Genomic DNA, 21,289 nt, shown 5'->3' on the forward strand with positions numbered 1-21,289 from the left:
TAAGATTGGAGCAAGAAAAATTAGGAAAAATTCTTCCTTCCATTTTTTTGTATGTTGTAACATAACCTTTAATATGCTGATAGCTGGAACTCATCTGCCTGGCCTGAAAGAAGGCACTGAGAAGGAATTAAATGTTGTGATGCTGAAGATGGTGGCTGCCCTTACAGCAAGGTCTGTGAGGAACACAGGTGAGGAAATAGATATGACTGCATTACCTTTGTGACACTTGGTGGTAAGTGGCCATGGTCTTAAGGAGCACCAACAAATTTTCTGACTTGTGCTTCAGTCAAAAATGGAGGAAAAAGGCTAGAAGTGTAGGGATACCAGTGTTACACTAGGAAGAAGTGTGACAAAGGTATTCTCATCCTGCATAATGAGCTTTGTCCCAATAGTCAGCTGGTTTCTTTCATCCAGAAGCATACTCCTGAAGCGTTTATATAGGATGCACTAGCTTAGCTTGTGGAAAAAAAGTAAGTGTACTTGACTCTTGTGTAATGTTTGTTTGGTCAGATTTTCTTCCATTATATCTGTTATTTGAAATCTTGATTGGATCAGGTGCATGCTGTGTAACACTCCTGTATTTGTGTTATACTTAAGAAGCCTGTAGGGAATATTGGGGAACATAGTAGTACAGGAATGAACATTACTGAATACTGGAATCCACTCAGTTCACTCTGGAATCCTACAATCATCATGTTTGCAGCATCTTGCACAGAGTAACTATGAAAAAGTTCCCTTCCTAAATGAAAGGGATGCTTAAGCTGAAACTAAGGTGTATTTTCCTTTTCATTCATTAGTGTATTGGGAAGCTGTCATCTCTGATGATTGGAAATCATGGTCATCCAGTCATTTTATCCCTATTTATTCTTGTGCCATTCAGTTTGTGTCATCTTTAGCTTAACCAGCTGCTCTTCTTACTTGTCCTGCTGTATTTGTAGAAATGTGTCACTTCACACTAACGCCGAAAATCTGCCTGTAAAAACTACAAGCAAAGGACAGTTTAACTAACAAATGATTATGTATTTGTCCCTAGTTGTTCTGAAGGACTACGGAATGGTACCATATATCAAGATATTTTTGGATGATGAGTGCTACAGGAGTGCTACTCTCAGCATCTTGGAGCAGTTATCAGTCATCAATTATGAAGAATATATGAGCATTATTATTGGGGCTCTGTGTTCTTCCACTCAATGGGAACTGCATCTGAAACTAGATCTTCTGAAGGTAATTAATGTGGCTCTCACTTAGGCATTGTTTTTTTGGGAACTATCTTTTTTCAAGATGGTAAGAGGAGAAGAAGGAGCCATAAACCATTTCTAGATTATGGAAACTTGGGCATTTTGATTTTTAGTAATGCATGTGTGGTCAATACCTTCATTCCAGTATCGGATTATGAAGTATTTTGAAGGCTTAATAATGCAAGAGGGACAGATGGAAATGCTGAAGGCACGGTTGTATAAGCAGTTCTATGTAATGTGACAGAGAAAGGAGAAACAAATGTGAATGAAAGTGGGTATGTGGAGAGAGGATGTAAGATGTGAAGCAGTAAGATTGGAAGAGCTAGGGTAGGCATGAGATGAACAGTTTCATTCTGATAAGTTTCCAAGGCTGACACTTTGTTGTCCTTAATTTTGTCATTTCTCACAAACACGAGCATCATGTAAAAAGAGATGAGGCAATGGAAAGGAATCATTTTATGACTGTTTGGAGGAAGAAACTAGAACCTAGTCATAGCCTCCACTGACCCCAGATGTCTGATCCCTGAGCCATGAAACACAGGAAAGAAATCACTGTGCTTTATTTCGGTTTAGGTCCTAGGTATCCAGCTGAAAAGCAGCACTGATTTTAAAATTTCTTTCTACTTTCTCTGTCAAATGTGACTAGAATTCACTTTCCTGTACAATATAACAACTGCTTCTATAATAAAAAAAAAATTAAAGGACAAAGTTTGTAGCTTTTATTTGAAGCAGTAAACTTTAACAATACCTGTGGAAAACTTGAGAATGGTGTCCAAACTAATATGAAAATAAATGCAACTTCAGTGTCTAATTTTGACAAATGATTACTGTATTAAAGCATAATGTAAGCAAATGAATTTATTTTCTTTATCCATTGGGACTGTGATTGTGTTACACACAAATTCAGATTGATTTGCTAATGTATATTTAGCTGTTAAAGCCTGAGCCCAAATGCAATTAGTACTGCCATATTCCAGTGTGGCACGTGGACAATTATGAGGAATAACAAATAATGGAATGTGTGAAATAAATTCTATTAGCAGTAACTGAGTTAGGGGGTTTCCAGCAGACATCAGTTTTATAGATTCAAGACAGAGGAATACTAACTCATAGGCGATTAAATTCTAACTGAGTTAAAGCTGGAGGAAATGTGTTTACTGTTGACCTACTCTGGAATGTGTTAAAGCCATCCTGATAACTTCAACTCTAAGTTATTAAATTTATTCCCTGTTCAGAAGTTTCTGCCTGGTTTGATACATTATCATACAAAATTGAATGACAATAATAGTGTCCCCTCCCCCTTCAGTTCTGGCAGCCCTTTCTCACAGTCCTAGATCCTGTTACAGGCAGATATATTTCTGTTAAAAACTGTTCCTTCTCAGAAGGTTGTCAAGTAAAGCTCTTTCATTGGATATCTCTTGGGAAGGTATATATATAAAATTAACCCTTTCCAATGTGCAAGGGTACAGATCAAATTGGAAAACTCCATGTACAAAATGAATTGTGCAGCATCCAAAAACTTGGGATCAATTATATTCAAATGCAGTAGACTGTTTCCTTGCAAGCTCCTTTTTCTCACCAATATTACTTCCACAGCTCTTAACAACTTTTTCAGATTTGTTTTAGAATGGCAAGCCCATAGCATTCAAAATTGGCAAATAGTTTAAGTTGTTTTTATGTGCAATATTGTCAAGTGGCATTCACTTATAACCTGCTTTAAGCCTGTTGAAGTTAGATAAAATCTAGTGACTTCATTGACTTAAGATCTAACTTTTAATGGCTTTTTTCCTCTAAGGTGTTGTGCAAACTTTAAAAATGTCTCAAGTGAGAAAAGGTATTTTTGTCTTTCTTAATGAGGAGAGCCTTCTATTTGCAATATTCTTTGTGCCATCCCATGTCACAGGGTTTTTTGGAAAGGCCCTTCTCAGTCATATGAGGAAAAGTCTAGTGTGGGTTCTCACATGCATTCAGGGCTGCAGGAAGACTTGTCTGTAGAGAGCTGTGCCTTCCTGCCAGCTTCCATATGAGGGTATTTACCACAGAATCTTTACTGCTCTTTGTCGAGGGCAAAGGCAGGTTTCTTGAGAGAGTCTGAGAAGACAGGAGATTTGATTTCTTTGTTCCTCCTGTTCTGTGCCTGTTAGGCTGACTGCTTTAGTGGCTCCTAAGCATGCATTTAAGTATTGGTTGTATGATTAATTTGGCATATGGGGGAAGGGAGAAGTTGTGCACTGATGACCATTATTTTGACCACCTTCCCCTCCCTCCTCAAAGTATGAAATTTCAGTGAAAGCATTTTTGTGCAAACTCGTAATTTTAAAATATTCTAAAGCTTCTTGGTTCCTTGATTTAAGTGTTTCTTTTGTTTCCTTTCTTCCCAATGTTTGTAGTCACTCTTGAGGATACTGGAGAGTCCCAAGAGCCATTCAGCTTTCAGAACCTGCAGTGGATTCAATGGGCTCCTGTCCCTCCTCTCAGACATGGAAGGTGCATTGCAGGACCCTCCTTCTGGGCAGTGGGCAGCAGTTGGACAGAATTGTATCTTGGAGCTGGTTTTCTGCACTCTTCAGGGGATAACTGCAGCCCTGCACCTAGACCCCGTCAACAGCAGCTTCTTCCAGAGGAACAGTCTCTTTGCAAAGATGGCAGAGGATCTCGGATCACTTGGATGCTTCTGGACAGAAGGGGAAAGGCAAATTCCTGTGAGCCTTGAGAAGAAAAGGACGTTTGCAGAATTCTTGGGTGCAGCATTCTGTTCTTCAGAACCCTTCCCAGCATGGCTAAAAAACTGCATTTGGATTCTGAATTTTCTTGATCATATGGTCAAAGGAACCCTCCATCAGGAAAGCTACTTTAAGGAGAGGAAGCCAGAGATGGGAGAAGACTCAAGAGATGATCAGGAGGCACCCCAAGCTCAAGAAGAGCATCCTGTTGCTTTCAAAAGACCAGGCAATAAATTACCTGCCTCTGCCTATATACTATGGGAAAACCCTGAAGAGAAGTAAGTTTTTATTTACTACAAGAAATAGAGTACTTAAGGCTGGTATGTGCATTTTATATGGTAATGAACTGAGGTAAGGTGTGATATAACCTGCCAAAGGGAAACAAATCTTTTCAATCCCAGCTCACAGACCTCCAGGCAGCAGAAATGCTTTTGGAAAGGTAAATGATGGGAAAATTGGGGTATAAGGATTTAGTGCAGCAGTGGGACACACAGCCCTGAGTTGCAGTTTGTTGAGTATTCTGACCACCTGCAAAGTGGAAGCAGGAATGGAGTCTTAAAAGAAGATTGCTGGAACTTAAAGCTTGTGCTTAGTCACTGTTTGAACCTGCCCTGGTCAATTTTGACTTTTTCAATTATGTGGAAATCTGCTTCCAGTCACTTGATATATTAAAAATAAAAGTTACTCTAAGGTATTTTAAATGCTCCCTCATGCATGTGTGTCCAAGCACATGTGCAGACACACTCTCATTTATTCATTCTGAAATAGAGAAAATTGGAAAAAATTAGTCATGCTGCCTACCCCAGTGAATGAAGGTTTATGTCCAAATATATATCCTTCGTAGGAAGGGATTCCTATACCAGAAATCAGTATAGCTGCCAGCTGTGAACCTATTCTGAATCATCTGCATTTTGTAACTCATGAGATTTTCCTGTCCATTCAGTTTTCTATAGCTTTATCTTTAATCTCAGTCCTTTTATCAAATTTATGTTGCTGGTTGGAGTTATGCCTAAAAAGGCTAAGTTGGTAAGTGTGAGATTTCTTCAGCCCTTACTGTTCATTATTGCCAAGTCATCTTCCCAGTTAAAGGCCAAGACATGATGTCTGCCATTCGTAGCAGCAGTCACTGAAGTCAGCAGAACTCTTTTCTGAGTACTGAGGCAGGCTGAATAAGCATTTCTGGTGGTATTTATACTTGTTTGAAGCAAGTGAAAAAAGTGTGGTAGATTTCTTTGTTCCCCATGCAGCAGATTTTAAAGTAATTATGGATATGTTTGTTCCCTGACAAGTATACTGTCTGTTGCTTAAGTGTGTGTATAAGAGAGGCCCAGGGATGTTAAGGGAGAAAGAGCAGGTTGTGGCAATGCTGGGAGGGGTGTGGTTCTGTTTTATGATTGTCTTTCTGAAGTCACTAGGTCTGAAACAAACAAGGTTTCCTACGTCCTTGTGTTGTTTTGCCTGCTGAGATGTGATGCTGTACAGTAACTGAATACCACTTGTGGAGATACTAATCCTGTAAACTGTGACCCTTTCAGTTCACAGTGTCTGATTTGGGATTGTTTGTCTTGGTTCTGGGATGTGAAGGCACAAAAGGAAGCCAGATTAGCTAGGGGTGGTTGGAAACTGTCCATGATAAGTGTATGAAAACGAAAAAGAGGAATATGTACTGGAAAGCTGACAAGCTTCAAGCCATACAGCAAAGTGGAAGTAGGAATGGAGTCTTAAAAGAAGGTTCCTGTATCCATTTCCACAGTAAGTTTTATGAAAATGAAAATAAGAAATCCCATAGTTTCTGCAAGCCTGTTGTTCCTCTCATGCAGCTTCCTCTTAGCTGTACTCCACACTCACACTTCCCCCTTGAAAAGGTTTCAGGCAGCAGCTATGCAGCTTGAAAGGAGGAACTTGAATGCAGTCAGTGTAGGTGGCCTGTGATGCCCCATCTTGTATATGTTGATATACATGTAAATATATGTTGATATATTTAGTATTCCCAAGGAGGCAGGGAAAGGAGGTGATCCTGCAGGAGCCTGTGTCTAATACACAGGGAAGTTAACATTTTAATGCTGGATAATAATCTAGCCCCTTCCACTGTCCTGTGGTCAGTGATGCTGCAAGCTTCTGGCACACAGGGGCGTTGACCTTGTTTTTCCCATTTTAAAACCAGCCCTCTGTGTTCCTGCTCCTGCAGTAATATTTGAAACACCTTTTGTGACAGATGGGGTCTCTGGTTTGCCTTTTGTTCCTGGTGCTTAGACATAGCTTGCTGCAAGCTGTGTTGATTGAGGGTGATCTCTTTGGGAGGGAAGCCCTTTGTGCCCGCCCAAGCAGCATGTTACCACAGACAGCTCACTGTGCTAATGGCTCTTCAGGCTCTTTGTGACATCTCAATTTGTCCCCAAAACCTCTTATGTGTCTTATTTTTAAGTAGCACCAGTGCAGAGCAGATTTACGATTCACAGTATGTTATTGGTGAGATGTATGGAATGGAATCACGGGGCCCTGGGGAAGGAGTGTGAGAGATGGGGTATTTGCAGAGGTGAGTAGTTGGCACAGGAACACAGGTTCTGTACTAAGACAGCCCATAAAATGAGGACCTCAGTGAAGGCTGGAGGTAAGGCTTATATAATATTCTTAAGAACCCTTAATGGGCCTTTTGGCCCTTCTCTGCACACACTCCAGTACCCCAGTGTCCTTGCAGTGAGAGGCCCAGAACTGAACACAGCACTCAAGGTGTGGCCTCACCAGTGCCAAGTACAGGGGAGGAATCACTACTCTGGTCCTGCTCACCACACTACTGTTGATGCAGGCCAGGATGCTGATGGCCTTGTTGGCCACCTGGGCACACTCTGGCTCACATTCACCTTGGCATGGGGCCAGCATGCCAGGTTTGTTTCTAGCCAGGCAGATTTCCAACCACGATTTCATCCCTATTGATTGTAGTGATCCTAGATTTTTCTCTTTTAAAATGGTATGGATTTTCTCAGGGAGATGGGAGGAGAACATATTTTCAGTGCACTTTTTTCTTTGACATTTAGAAAGTTGCCCACATTCATGTGAAGTACGGGTGTATTTATCCACACTGAAAATACTGCTGCAACAACTCTTTATACCAGACCTGATTTTTGATTTATTGCACAGAAAATATAGGAAATGAGCGATTTATTTGAAATTATCTTTCTTGAGGGTGCAGTAAAAATTATTTGTCACTGTGTGGCAGTGTGCTACACATTACTCCTTGTTCTGCTGTATCAGATGAGACTTTTTGGGAGTGGCTAACAAACATGTTTAATTGCAGCCTTTTAGCACTCCTTTACATCCCTTGAATTTTTTATTTTTTTTTTTTTGCTTATACTTGTTTTATAGAATCCATAAAGCATACTGTGTTTTATTTTGTCAGTCTGATCACAGCCATTTTTGCTGTAATCTTTGCTATTCTTGTGAGATCTGCTTGGGACAGATGTTTCTGACAGTGCACATCACAACTCCAGAGGTGCACCCAGAAATGCTGATTATACTCTGAACAGGATGACACTGTAGTGCCTAAACTAGAGTTTTTGCTATGCTGTGTGTTCATTTTCAAGATATATCTGACCTCTAGCCTGCATAATGGCATTAGCAGATCTTCTCTATGATGTCTGATTCCTCAGTTCCTTCCTGTGCCTGAACTTAAAAAGGTCCGAAGTGGCAAAAATGAAAAGTTGTGGGAAAGCAGATATTCACCTTGAGTTTACTACTTTAGGCAAATTCTGGTGTTGGAAGGGGAGAGTGGCATACTGATTTTATCAATTGTCTCACTTTTGCTTATTTCAATTATGTTTTAAAGTACTAAAATTATTGTATAACCCAAGATGTAAATTTCTAGAAAATGAAAGGATAACATGGGTTGTGGACTGATGCATCAGTGATTCCTCTGATTGTCTGTTTTATGTTCTGCAAATACCTTCAAAGCCAAAATTTGTTTAAAGAGGCTGCTACATATCTTTGAATGTGCAGGTCCTTGAAATGTCAGCTCATGAGAAGGTGCTGTCCTGTCTATTACTCTAAGGAGGCATCCAACTGTTCCAGGTCATTTGTATTGTTTGCTTAGTTTCCAAAGCTGAGCCTGGTTGCTACTAGGAGGATTTAATGGTATGCTCTTCTGGAACATTGTTAGAACCTCTTTGCTGTTAATGATAATTATGATGTGTATTTTTACTGCAGGTTGGAAATGAGAGACTGCACCATTGTACATCCAGGCGCTGCCTGCGTCATGGTGAGGTTGTTGCCAAAGCTGTACAAAGAAGGACATGCTCAGGTGAGTCTGAACATATCAAAATGCCATCAAAACAGTGTCTTCTACTTCTCTGGAGCTTCATTTCCAGGAATTTCTTACTCTTTGCAAATGTGGCAGTACTAAAATTTACCCACAACACTGTCAGGACAAACAGCACAAATTTCACTGAGTCAACAGATGTAAGAACAACAAAGACTTTTGGCTCTCAGTTTGCCGTTTTTGTACATGCCTGATGCAGTACATGGATTTTGGTCCCAGAATACTTATTGCAAAGGCATAATGTAGAAGTGCCCTGAAAACTGTTTGAAGTATTGCAAACAGGTGTAGCAACCTGAACAGTCTGACTCTCTCGACCTAATGGTCCATAAACTTTAAATTTAGTCTTAGCAGCTTAGAATGTGTTTTTCTTTGTCAAACCTTACATATATATACACACCCACTCTGAATGAAGATACTGCCTATATTGCTTTGGCTGTTTGGTCTAAAATACTTGAATGCTGTCAAAGTACATATGGTGGGACTGAAATAAAACCAGGTTGTTCATCCAGAGCTCTGAAAGGGATAAATAACTCCTGGCACCTTACAACTCTGTTTATTGGAATCAAGCCATCAGCTAGTGAAATTTTGTTAATTACAGTAATTAATTTCTGGAAAACAAGTAGAAGGGTTAATTGGATGAGAGTGTCATCATGAAATCGGAACTGGCTCTAGGACTTGAGCTCTGTAAGAGGGAGAGCATCTCAGATCCTCAGTAGATGGCACTGTTCTTAAAAATATGAAAGACTAAAGCACAGATTCCTGCAATTTCAGTTATATATTTAAGAAAGCTCATATTTTCTTTTTTCCTTCACTCCTTTTCTTCTTAGTTAGTAAGAAATTATTACTGGTAGCGTTTTAGTATTGCTGTTGTGAATATGATTGCCTCCTGTAAAATTGGACCATTATTACGCAAGGTCCTGCATCAAACTCCAGCTAGAAATTAACAAATGTCTTGAAGAGTTTCATAAAATAACCCACAAAAAAGGACAAAGGAAAAACAGAATTTTCCTGGATATTTCTATTCAAAAATCATTGAATGAGAGAGATACTGAATAGAATATTTCAGAGCTTGGGAATCTCACTGATGCTCCCAGGTAGAGACATAAAAGACTGAACTTCAATAGCTTTAATCATAACATCTACCACTGCATGAATCCTTGTGCCAGGAGATTCTGCTTGGAACACAGGAGTCAGGTAAGATCTGATGCAAAAAGTTTAACCTCAGAGGCTAGTGAAGGGGAGCTGCTTGGTAGAAGGAAAACAGCTGAATGAATTGCTCTTTGGGTAGATATATTCTGTTCCAAACAGGGTACTATTTTTTTTTCTCTAGTGCCACAGTATTTAACAGCTAGATGAGATTAAATAATGGCTTTGTGGATGTACTGCAGACTTTCATAAAAAAGTCTTAAGGGGCTTCTTGCTCTGAATTTAAGACTGAATAAAAAAGTACAGTTTTTAGGAGCAAATGTGGAGAAAAAGAGACAATAACTCATCTCTTCCTGTTTGCTTTAGTGCTGCAATAGATATTTTAGGTCCAAGTGTCCTGTAGTAATCTGGAAAAATCTTAGAATCAGCTCAGGTCATGTGTGATTCCTTTGCTTTCACAGAATTGGCAATGAGAAAGCACTGCTTTTAGAGAAACATGAACAGAACTCAATAAAATTAATGTACTTTTGATTCTGACCCTCAGAAATAATATCAATTTCCTGCCAATTTTGCAACTTCTCAGTGACCTTTTTCAGACCCAGGAAATGATGGGCTAAACCAATGTTGAGCCTGTCTGTGTAGGAAACCCAACAGCAGACAGTAAAACAGGTGATTTTGCACTTCAGTCATTTCTTATACTTTCTGGAATGACAGCTAAAAGCTGAGGAGAATAGATTTGTGAATGTATATTCCTGCCATTGTTCGGCATAATAAAAAAAATTATTTGAATGTCATAGGTACAGAAACTTGCTTAAAACTTGAAAACTGACCAAGAGTTTTGGGTCAATAAACAGCCTTTGATTTAGTGAACTGTATTTAGAGGACATTGCTCATGTCATGTTCATGCCTGTGACTAGAATTAAGCCAGTTTCCATCAGACTCCATGTTGTTTGATCACATACAGGATAGAATTTCCTTTTATTAATATGTTGTCTGTTCATTATGAAAGATAACATTGCACATGTTTCAAACACTTAGTAAACTGAGACAGGTACCCACCCACTTTAGATACGTGGCCCAGAATATTCACAGGATGTTTTATACCTTGAAAAGAAAGAAGTTTCCTCTCAGACACATCTCGTCCTTGACTGAAATTTTAAATTCCAGAGTGTCATGACAAATCTTTCCCATTTGTAATGTTAGATAGAGATCATCTAGATCTGACAAAGGTGAATAGGGGAAAGGAAAGAACTTCTGAGAATAGAATAAAAGCATGATTCAGTTCTGTCTCATCGTCCTGGCAGGTTTCTTCTGAATACAGACAAAAAATAAACCTCACATAATTCATCATGGAAATTATTTATACTTTTACTAAATAATATTATTGCTTCCACAGCTGGATTATTCCTTTTGGTTTTCATCCATGTCTCTTGTATGATGAGCTGCTGTCACAGTCACTGTTGTGAAAGTAAAACATTGTCCATCAATAAGGATTTTGAACCTTTTAAAAAGACCCTTATCCCTGTTTTAAATTTAGACTAAATGACTTGTTCTCCCTACAGATGTTAAAAAAGTAAAATTTTTCAAGTATTTCTGCACACATAATCATTGCTGTATTGTTCTTTAATCTAAGGAAATTGCATCCTTTAAAAGTGAATGCACAGTGACGAAAGTTCATAATTTTTGCTTATCTTGAATATAGCATAATAATCTTGAAGATGAATAACAGTGAATTAAATTCAGCGACCAAGTTTTGAAACTGTGAGCTCTTAGGAGAAAGAATCTGGGAGCTACTTAAGCAGATGGGGCAAATTGCTAGATGACATTTGCCCTTAAAACTCTAATCAGGGGTAGAGCTCTGCTACATTCTAACTGCACCTTCTAAATCCTGATTCATGATGCAAGCAATAAGTGTTAAAAAAATCAATCTATGCTTGTATTGTACAGGCATGCAAGTACATGGCATGTTTTCCTGGCCATCTTTAGTATTTCCACTAAAATCTCATTTTACTGGAACAAAGATCCATGAAAACAGCTCATTTTTTTCAAAACAAGGCAATATCGGTATTGACAGAGCTGCTAGGCTAATGAAAACAATCAATCTTTTTGTAACCATTATGCTTTTATTGGATTTATTTTGGAATAAACCACTTGCTTCACTTTGTCAAGACCTGTGTAATTCTCTGTTTGGTGGTATGTACACACACTTTCCTGCATATAGTCAGAAATTGAGTAAAATGTTAATTAAAAGATTAAAAAGTTGTGAGACTTTAAAACACTGTAATAGTGTAGTTTAGTCTGGTGGACACTTTCTATGTGTAATGCGATGCCACATATGTCCCTGGCAATGAATAGTCCTTTAGAGAGAAGAAAATGTTATCCAGAGACCTCACTCTTCATATATGACAAATGGTAGTTAAGTTTGCAAAAACAGTACGTGTATTGCAATGGATGTATTGCTTTCTAATGGTTGCACTTGGGGTCACTTTGAAAACAAATTGCTTGTTGGCTTTGAAGTTGTCCTGTATTGGCTTTGTCTGGTTGAATGCAAAAGAGCTCAATTCCTCTTTACACTTAATAAGCTTATTCTTTATCCAGTTGCTTCTCATTCATGTTATAAAATCAAGTCCCATTGCCTTCATTTGCATGTCTGTCACCACTGTTGTCCTTTTCTTTAAAAGTCTGCATATCTATTTCCTAGAAAAGCATGTGAAAAAGCTTTGAAGCTCTTGGAAATAGGGAATAATTAATCTTTGTAAGATTTGTGTTTAAATACATGATCCATTTATTTTACAAGAAATATAGTTAGGTCAATGGGGTACAATGCATTCCTAACTGGGAACGAATTGCTTTAAAGGTAATTTATGAGAATTGAGAGACTTTAAGATCATTAAGAAGCAATAACGAAGGAAAGCTTCAATTCAGCAAATCATATAAAGAAGCGTTTAAAATTGTTTCATGACATTGCTTGATACAGTTTTGTTTAATACCAGTGCTTTTAGAATGAAGAGTAGATAATGTCAATATAGCTCTCCACAGGCTTAATGTTAAATATATTCTGAGTTCCTATGTTGGTCTTGGAGTTTATGCCTAACAACCTGCCCTTGGTGGCGGTCCCTTGTTTTTAAATGGCAGCTGATTGTTTTCTTCCTTCACTGCCATAGAGTCGAGGCAAGAAAGCTGAGCTATGGATAGCCAGGCATCTGCTCAGATGAATATATGCACACTGTTTTAGTGCAGAGCTTGATAGAACAGCCTTGCAGTTCTGCTTGAGCCTCTTGCCTTAGGGGCTTCTTTTCTGGACCAGATGTTTACACTCAGGGATTTGACAACTGAAAACCAAATTAAAACAGAATAAATCAGTTGCCCTATACTGTTTAGTTCCAGCCCTCTGACTTTACTTCTGTGTCCATTTCAGCTTTCCCTGGAAATCCAATGTGCTCTGGTTGATCATATCCAATCCTTGGTGAAGTCAGAGAAGAGCCGGCAGGTGATGTGTGAGTCTGGCCTGCTGAGCACAATCATAACCTCCTGTCAAGATGCTTTCTACAGTGACAGTCATCCCCTGCATCTGCCCCTCACGAGGGTGTTTGAGAAGCTGGCATCTCAGGCTGTTGAGCCACATGTGTTAAGGTATAAGATTTGTATCCAACGGAAGCAATTTGCTTTAATAGTGCCATTTTTAATTTTTTTTTTGCAAAGTTTATAAAACAACTAGATGCTTGACATAGTGCTCTAATTAATCAAGACATAGCCTTTTCTTTCAAGTTCCAGTTAATCCTTGCTCATTGATTGCAGGATATATGCTTAAATGACTCCTGAAGATGGTACAAGTCTGTAGTGTTCTGCTGCATCATTTCTGCAGGGGTTGTAAAGCCATTTATGAATGAACTAATTAAGCATTGCAAAACAACCAGGGTTATTCTCTTGTGATATTTATATGGAGAAAATGTTTTCTGCAGAGTAAAAATTACTTTCTCATGTCTCAGATCCATGTCAATGACAGATGCAAAAATAAAAAGTGCAATCTTCCTCAGTCGCTGTTTGCAGTTTGAGGTTGCACTTTCTTTGTTAGTGCTAACAAGTGCTAGACATTACCTAACCATTGCCAGAGTGCAGATGAATTTAAATATTCAGTTGAAGACTGCATATTTCCTTCACTCAAATACAGAACAGGATTTCTTAAAGAGAACTCAATTAAAAACCCCAATCCATAGGTTTATTTCTTTCTGAAAAATTAGGGCTACTCAAAAATATTGATGGAGAAAAGAAATCTTTAGGTTTTTTTCAACAGGAAAACCTTGAAAGGAAATGTAAAGCAAGCAAAACATTTGTGCTGCTACAGTGGAAAACGTTTCTTCTGTTCTATTTGAAATGTCTTTAAAATTTAGTGTCCGATAGAAAAATTGTTCTCCAGAAGTCTAAGCTCTATTTGTGTGGTTGCTGTGACTCCAAAAGTGTCTGGCTTGTTTTCCTTTTTTTAAGTTTCCTTATTTTTTTTTCATGTTAGGCAATTTCTGTGGTTGGGGGCTTCTCCATTACCACCTTTGAGGCCCAGCGCAAACAAGACCAAGGTCCTTTCACATCAGAAGAGTGATTCAGCTAATGCAGGTAAGCACACAATGAACAGCCTGTTGCTGATACAGTGGCTGAGTTAGAGATATCTATGAAATGACAGGAAACTGCTGTTGAGCAGGTTGTTCCAAGACAATCACTGTGAAAGGTGAATTATTCCCCAAAGATTTTCACTGGATCTTTCCCAGATTGGGTGATACTTGACCAACCTGAGAGCTGATCTAATGGCCAGCAGAGATCAAATTATATCTTTGCTCAAGTGAGATGCTGAGTATAGACTCAGATTTTACTGGATTAGACAAGGACATGGTTTATAAAAATACTACTATTCTACAGACTAAGTGGAGTGTATCCTTTGTTTGCAGCATATTTTTCCTGTGATTTATAGCTAGAAATAGAATAAGGATGGGAATAAAGAGCGCTGCTTTTTGTAGTCTCTAGGATATCCTAGTAATCTACCTTGCTTATGCAGGCTATTTTCCATCTGAGTAGTTTCTCTGCTCTAATGTATTTTATAGATGAGAAGCTATAGTATAGTAGTATTTGGTGCTTAAACTAGTCTCATGCCTGAGACACCTGGTCTGTACATTGGGTCTTATGTTCTTTAAAGTCATTCTTCAAACCCCCCCCTACATGTTGCTTGTGACTGTTCTGTTACAGCAGAATTGAATGAATGGTCTTTGTATAAGAAAAATGGAACTAATGGGTTGGGGTGATTTTTTAATAGGGTGAGTTCTGGAGCTGCCTGAAGATGTATGGGAAGAAAATATAGCTAAAATATGGCTATGGCTCTCCTGACAGCCTCTCATTTGGAAATGCCTTCAGTGCAATATATTTTTGTATTGCTGTAGGATTTCTGGAGGCTGCTGAGGATGTGTTCTCTCAAGAGCATGAATTGCTGTTCTGAGTAAGGATGCATAGAATATGGTCAGTACCTGTGACTAGAAAAAGACTTGCGGACATTGCTCTGCTTAGACACTGCTGTTTATCTTTCAGGTTCAGAAAAGAGTGTGGTGGACAGTAAATCTGATCCTCAGACTGTTGTGCCTGTCAGAACCTCTCCTTGGCTGTCTAAGGGATCTGCACTGGCACTCCAGACTGCCATGAGTCTCATCTCCATGACATCACCTCGGAACTTCCAGCTACACGGCACTGCTTTAGCTCCATCGTTTGTGGAGTTTGACATGTCCATGGAAGGCTATGGGTATTGCTACTGTTGCTTTTATTTTAGCTGCTCTGAGGTCTCCAAGCCCTTGCTCTGAACACAGTAACTATTCACTTCTCTCTTCATCTTAATCTATGTACCCTGTGGCTGCCTTCCATGTAGCAATATTGCCAACATATTTCATTACTGTCTTATTGAGGACAGCCTTCTATCTCCCTTGCTGTCATGATTCTGCAGTACTAGAAGTCACTGATGACCTTCAGGGATGATTTTTTATTTCTGATGATAGGTTCTTGCTTGCTTTTGTATAGGTGTTTATACCTCCCTACCTTGGCCACTGTCATGGGATCCAGTGCAGACCAGTCTCTCTTGGGAGGGACTGGCATGGGTAAGCATTTGTGATTCACAGCTTGCTGGGAGCACTGACTTCTCAGCCCCAATGAAAGCATTCAACAGTTGTAAGAACGGGCAGCACATAAGCTGTATGTTCTAAAACATTTCTGTCTCTGTGTCCCAGACCAGCTCTGAGCTGTATAATTTGTATTGCTCAGCAAAATGGGGAACTGGGTGCAACTTCATGGTGCGATGAATTAATATTAGCAATACAGATTTAAAGCGGGCTTCTAAGAAAACAATCTTAACAAGACCCACCAGATTTTAGGGTAATCTCCTATGGAAGGAATAGGAACTGTCACTTAATGGGACTCTCCTATACAACAAAATCCTCTATTGGGTGGACTGGGAAGTGGCTGTACCTTTTGCTTCCTGAATTTTTGTGAAATTTGAGAACTTGTTTCTGGCTCAGAGATGGCTAGTTCATCCACTCCATAGCATGGAGATCTAGTGGTCATTTCTCATCAGTCAGCTTTAGGTCATTTATACATGTGCACTGACTCAAATGTGCAATCTCTGTGATATTGAATGCAGGCAATGAAATCCAACATAATAGAAATTAAACCCCATAATCTAATGTTGGTTCTTCCATAATATAGAAGAAAGAAACAGAAAGTAGTTAGAAAGTAGTTTCCTAATGGCTGCACAAGGAAAGCAACTTCCTTAACAGTTTTCTTGTTCCTGTCTACAGGCAGCAGAATGTTCCCTCCCTCAGGTGGCCTGGCACTCTCCTGCTGGTTCCTGGTTAGCAAGTTTGGTTTGACACACGACAGCCACCCACTCCGCTTCCTGACAGTTGTGAGGCACATGTCAAGAACAGAGCAAGAATTTGTTTGCTTTTCTGTAAGCTTCTTCCCACAGGACCTTTCTCTGGTCATTTCTACAGAAGAAGTGGAATTCCAGCCACTTGGTAAGGCTCTTTTCAGTCAAGCTGCAGTATTGTGTCCTCCTGTTATTTGGAATTTTTCATTAATAAATTTCCTCTTCTTTGAAGTACCCAGGATATTAATGAGATTTCTTGAATCCAGTTGTGATTGTAATTGTTGCCCATGTTTAATGTTTTTGTTTGCTGTAGGCATTGTGAATTACTAAAATATTCAGTGGAAAATTTTTGAGTATCACTTATATTGTGGTATGCAATTGTGGAGACTGGACCAGTCTATTCTGTGTGACACTAAGCAGGTTATGAGAGTAGTACTGAGGATTTGGGGAGTGATCTAGCTTCCTAATGAAACAACTCATTTCCTCTCCTTGCTTTCAGAATATTTTCCATTATGCCAGTCTGTTATGATTGTTCCCTGTTGATATTTATCCCCTTTTCCTTATTGAGTAGAATAGGTACTTCATATGTAAATGTGATTAGATATTCCAGAGGAGGTTGGAAATGAAGTGGGAATAGTAGCTGGGACTTTTTCATGCACAGCTGACATTGTGTGGGTGCTCTGATTGCCTTAGATAATGATAAAAATTCCAGATTGCCTGTTTTCATAAAAGCTACAAATTAATACAGAGACTTTTATCATCTCATGGATTTGCTAGAAATTTCTTCTGTGTCAGCTAACTCTGTAAATACATAGAGGAGTTCTCCTCTTAGTGAATATGCTGGGTTTGTCCTAGTTCAGGGTAGTTTTGCAGTATCAAGAAAGGTAGCAGGTGTTATCTGGGAGGGTGACACATTATGTGTTGGAGGGATCTTGAGAGCTGTGCAAGTTTTAGGTCCTGATAACAGACCTTGGGCAGTGTTTTAAAGACATTAGACCTAATAGCATCAAATCACACTCCACCTACAGTGTCGTGTTCTTTCTGTCGCATTTGAAAGTTGTGTTCCAGAGGCAGGTAAAGATGAGAAACTTTCTGTTGACTTACCCCTGTTTTTGCTGTTACAGATATTATGGAACCTGAGGGTGAGGTCCTAAATCCCTCCCCATTTCCAGGGCAAATCCAGTTTGGCTGTGGTAAACTTCTGGTCACTGGTCAGTGGCATCATCTCACAGTGACAGTTGCTAAGGAAGCAAAGAAGAGCTGTGTTGTGTCAGCTTATATTAATGGTCACATTCTTGGCTCTGCAAAGGTAAAGGCTCTCTGCATAGATCTTGTGCCTCATTTTTGCCTTGCATTGCTTTTCATTGTCATCTCCCAATGCATCTACTGTGACTTTTCAGTATTAATCTGAGAAACTCAAAGCATGGTGATTTACACATGCCACTGTGCTGGGTGTGAATGGAGTCAGAAATCCATACAAAACAAGGAGTACTTGTGCTGCTTTTCACAAGTATGCTTTGAACTATTTCTCCTCTCCCCTTTCAGCCTGTAGATAACCAGGGCAATTTGTGTGATGATGCTCCTCTGGTGTCAAGGATACCTATGTTGCAGGTAGCTCAGGGTTATGTTGCTGAAATTCAGTTATACACTTAGGTCAACATTTTCTGAGTTTACTGATTCAAGGGATCTATCAGTTAAAGCCCAAGATCTGCAGAAGTTGCCAGCTATAAAAAGTACTTCACATCAAGGTGTGACCAGAGAACCCTAAACCAAGGATGACTTGGATTTAGGCTAAAACCTGCAAAGGTGATGAGTTACCCAGAGAGTCTCCACTCTTATGAAGAAAGCTCTTGAAAAGAGAAAAGGTCACAGAGAAATAAGCTTCTGTGACTGGTCAGTTCTTTGCAAGAATCCAAAGGCAGGAGGAATTTCCTCAAGCATCTTATTTGGTCATGTTTCAAGCTTGCATGTTTCATTTTCTCTTACACCCTTTGAACAGTCAGTCTTTGGTCTTTTTCCTCACTAGCAGGCTAAGCACTCAGGAACAGAAAGCTGTTCCTCTGGACTACTTGTTCAGTGTGTGAGATGATATCAATTCATGAGTTCATTGCTAATACTGGTGTACCGGTATTTCCCCTAATATGCAATTCCTTGTGATTTTTGTCACACAGCAGTCAATTCTCAGGTTGCATGAAATATCAGGCAAAAGTAATCCAAATGCACCTGAAGGGTTCATAATCTATGAGATAAATGAGAATAGCCCCTGGTTTCTATTATTAATATAATCATGTTCCTGGTTTTGAATACAGCGTAAAAAATACAGACTGTTCTTTCTGTTATATTTCTGGTTGATGTGTGTGGTTTTGTTTTCTGAGTAGAGTCCTTTTATGAATTGGAACTTGTAACCTTGGTCTCTTCCTTTTTGTTCCCATACTTCAATTCAATCTCAGCATGTGCAAAGCTCACTTGTGTGTGTTTTATTCTTCCCTTGTAAACACAACCTGTTTAATTCCAAATATTCTCCTTCCTATACTTGAGAGAAAATATCTCTTATAAATGCCTTTTGGGACCTATATCCATTTCAAGAATGAAAATTTAATTTCATTTGACTTCCTTCAAATAAGACTGAAAGTCATCAATAAAACTAGGCCTAAACATTGAAATCGATGAAAAAATTCACAACAGGTATGTTTAGCATTCAATGAAACAGCTCATATAAATAAAATAATCCTTTAGTAAACAAAAGATTGTCTCAGTGTTGGGTTCTCTGACTTAATGAAAGCCTTCATCTTGATATATACAATGAAGAAAAGATTGTTTAGGAAGTTAGAAATGGACAAAGGTTGTAAACAATACCAAAGGCTATTTTTAGTTGGTGGAGCTGGAGTGACGTGTGTTACAATGTTGCATCAAGTCTAATATTTATTCACTCAAGTGCCAACTTCTGCCTCTTTATATTGACTGGCCCTGTTTTCTAAATCTCAGTAGTCAGAGACCAAAAAATGCTTGGAGTCTCCCATCCTAACAGCAAATTTTTAAAGAATTGCGAAGCCCCAAAGTACAATATAGTTTCTCTCTACCAAAAAATTCTAACTACTTCATATTAGAGCTCTCTACAGTTAAACCAAATAATGGACTCAGTTTAGAAGGCCAAAGGTACCACTTTGGTACCAAAAATAAATGGCCCTGTTTCCTAAACAATGTTATCTCCTCTGAAGCTTACTGATGCAATTGGACAATCTACACTCTTCAAAAAATGCTTATTCTCCATTTATGCCAGCACAAAGTGTGATCTGTAACTTTTCTTTCTCTGTTGAATGTCACAGTCAGGGTTATGAAATTAGGAAAAGAAAAATATGTCTAGAGTCAAGACAGGGTTTTTCTTTGCCAATACTTGAAATTCTTTTGACTGTTTTTGGAACAAAAATTAGGCTTAAATGTTCAAAATACTTATGTTTACGATACTTCCCAAAGTCCAGTTTCTGAACAGTAGTTGATAATTGTTGTGGTGGGCTGACCTTGGCTGGATGCCAGGTGACCACAAAGCAGCTGTATCACTCCTCTTCCCAGCTGGAAAGAGGAGAGAAAGTTAGATGGAAAAATGACTCCTAAGTTGAGATGTGGCAGTTTAATAAAGCAGAAGTGAGTTTTCATGTGCACAAGCAAAGAGAAAAAAAAAAACCAAACAAACAGGTTTATTCTCTACTTCCTATCAGTGAGTGCTGTTGAGCCACTTCCTGGGAAGCAGGGCTTCAGCACATGGAGCAGTTGCTATAGGAGGCAAGCATTGTAAAAAATGAATTCCCTCCCTTCCTCCTCCTTTTCTTAGCTTTCATGTCTGAGTTTACATTATATGTATGGGATATCTCTGTTGTTAATTTGGGCCAGCTGGCCTAGTTGTGTCACCTCCTAGGATGTTGCCCACTCCCAGCCCCTTGATGGGGGAATGTTGGAGAGGCAGCACTGACACTGCCAGCTCTGCTCAGGAATAGCCAAAACTCTGGTGTGTTCTCAACTCCTGTATAGCTCCCAGTGTAAAGCACAGCACTGGGAGGGCTGCTGTGGGAAAATGAGCTCCAGCTCAGCCAAAGCCAATATAATTGTGTTGCACAGCTGACTGAGACTTCAATGAGCAAAGAGGTGGCAGGAAATACATTTTACAGGGACAAAACCCCAGGGCACCCTGAGTGTACTGGATCCCCTCAGTGAATTCCTTCTCTGTTGTAGATGCAGTATCTCCAGCCTTTACCGGGTGGCTGTATGTCCATGGAACCCTCTTCCTTTATTGATGTCTATGGGTACATAGGTACTCCTCGAATTTGGAAACAGAAGTCCTCCCTGACCTGGCGCCTTGGTCCTACGTACTTGTTCGAAGAAGCCATTTCTATGGAAACCATAGAAGTTATTATTAAGCTTGGCCCTCAGTATTGTAGCAATTTCCAAGCAGTACAACTTCACGGTATGTGATAATTCTAATATCTGCCACTATTTGTTTGCCAGGGCAGTGTTATTTTAACTCTTATAATCTTCTATTAGTGTTCCACCTGTGTCTAGAGATCACCCTAAAAGTCTGGAAAACTGCTTTACTGAATGTTGTACGAGTTAGCTTCAACTATTAAACAGGCAGACAAAGCATTTCAGTTATTGATTACTGTTTGTTCAACAAGTAGTGCATTCACCTTTGTGCTAGAGCTTGGGATGAAATGGGATGGTCATTTGAAAAGAGCAAAATAATCTTTCTTGGTGAAGCTCCAGCCTAAAACAATGAAAAAAGACCTGGAGTACTCCTTCAGACAGAATGCTGTCAATCTACACACAAAAAGCTGCAAGTCAGGTGTGGGAAAGGGTTGTTGGGAAAGAAATGGTGTCAAAGTACAGCTCTGAATGTAGAAGTATATGTAGAAGTCAGAAGGATTTGATTTTTTTAGTCATTGAGTCTTTAGGAAGTCTGGGGGGCTTGTTTTTCTGCACAGCT

The 21,289-nt window shown here is 39.2% G+C and overlaps 1 protein-coding gene across 1 annotated transcript in view; it reads left to right on the forward strand.

Annotated features, from left to right (window-relative positions):
- WDFY4 (WDFY family member 4) overlaps positions 1 to 21,289 on the forward strand; it is a 121,511-nt gene that overhangs the window by 17,348 nt on the left and 82,874 nt on the right. The window contains exons 10-20 of the mRNA XM_058841908.1: positions 84 to 188; positions 1,034 to 1,224; positions 3,629 to 4,239; positions 8,162 to 8,255; positions 12,838 to 13,052; positions 13,930 to 14,030; positions 14,991 to 15,198; positions 15,471 to 15,547; positions 16,244 to 16,462; positions 17,439 to 17,623; positions 20,542 to 20,773. Of these exons, the coding sequence (XP_058697891.1) occupies positions 84 to 188; positions 1,034 to 1,224; positions 3,629 to 4,239; positions 8,162 to 8,255; positions 12,838 to 13,052; positions 13,930 to 14,030; positions 14,991 to 15,198; positions 15,471 to 15,547; positions 16,244 to 16,462; positions 17,439 to 17,623; positions 20,542 to 20,773 (2,238 nt within the window). The remainder of the gene's footprint in view (positions 1 to 83; positions 189 to 1,033; positions 1,225 to 3,628; positions 4,240 to 8,161; positions 8,256 to 12,837; positions 13,053 to 13,929; positions 14,031 to 14,990; positions 15,199 to 15,470; positions 15,548 to 16,243; positions 16,463 to 17,438; positions 17,624 to 20,541; positions 20,774 to 21,289) is intronic.

Source organism: Poecile atricapillus, chromosome 6 (genome assembly GCF_030490865.1).
Source record: "Poecile atricapillus isolate bPoeAtr1 chromosome 6, bPoeAtr1.hap1, whole genome shotgun sequence".
NCBI classification, from domain to species: Eukaryota; Metazoa; Chordata; class Aves; order Passeriformes; family Paridae; genus Poecile; species Poecile atricapillus.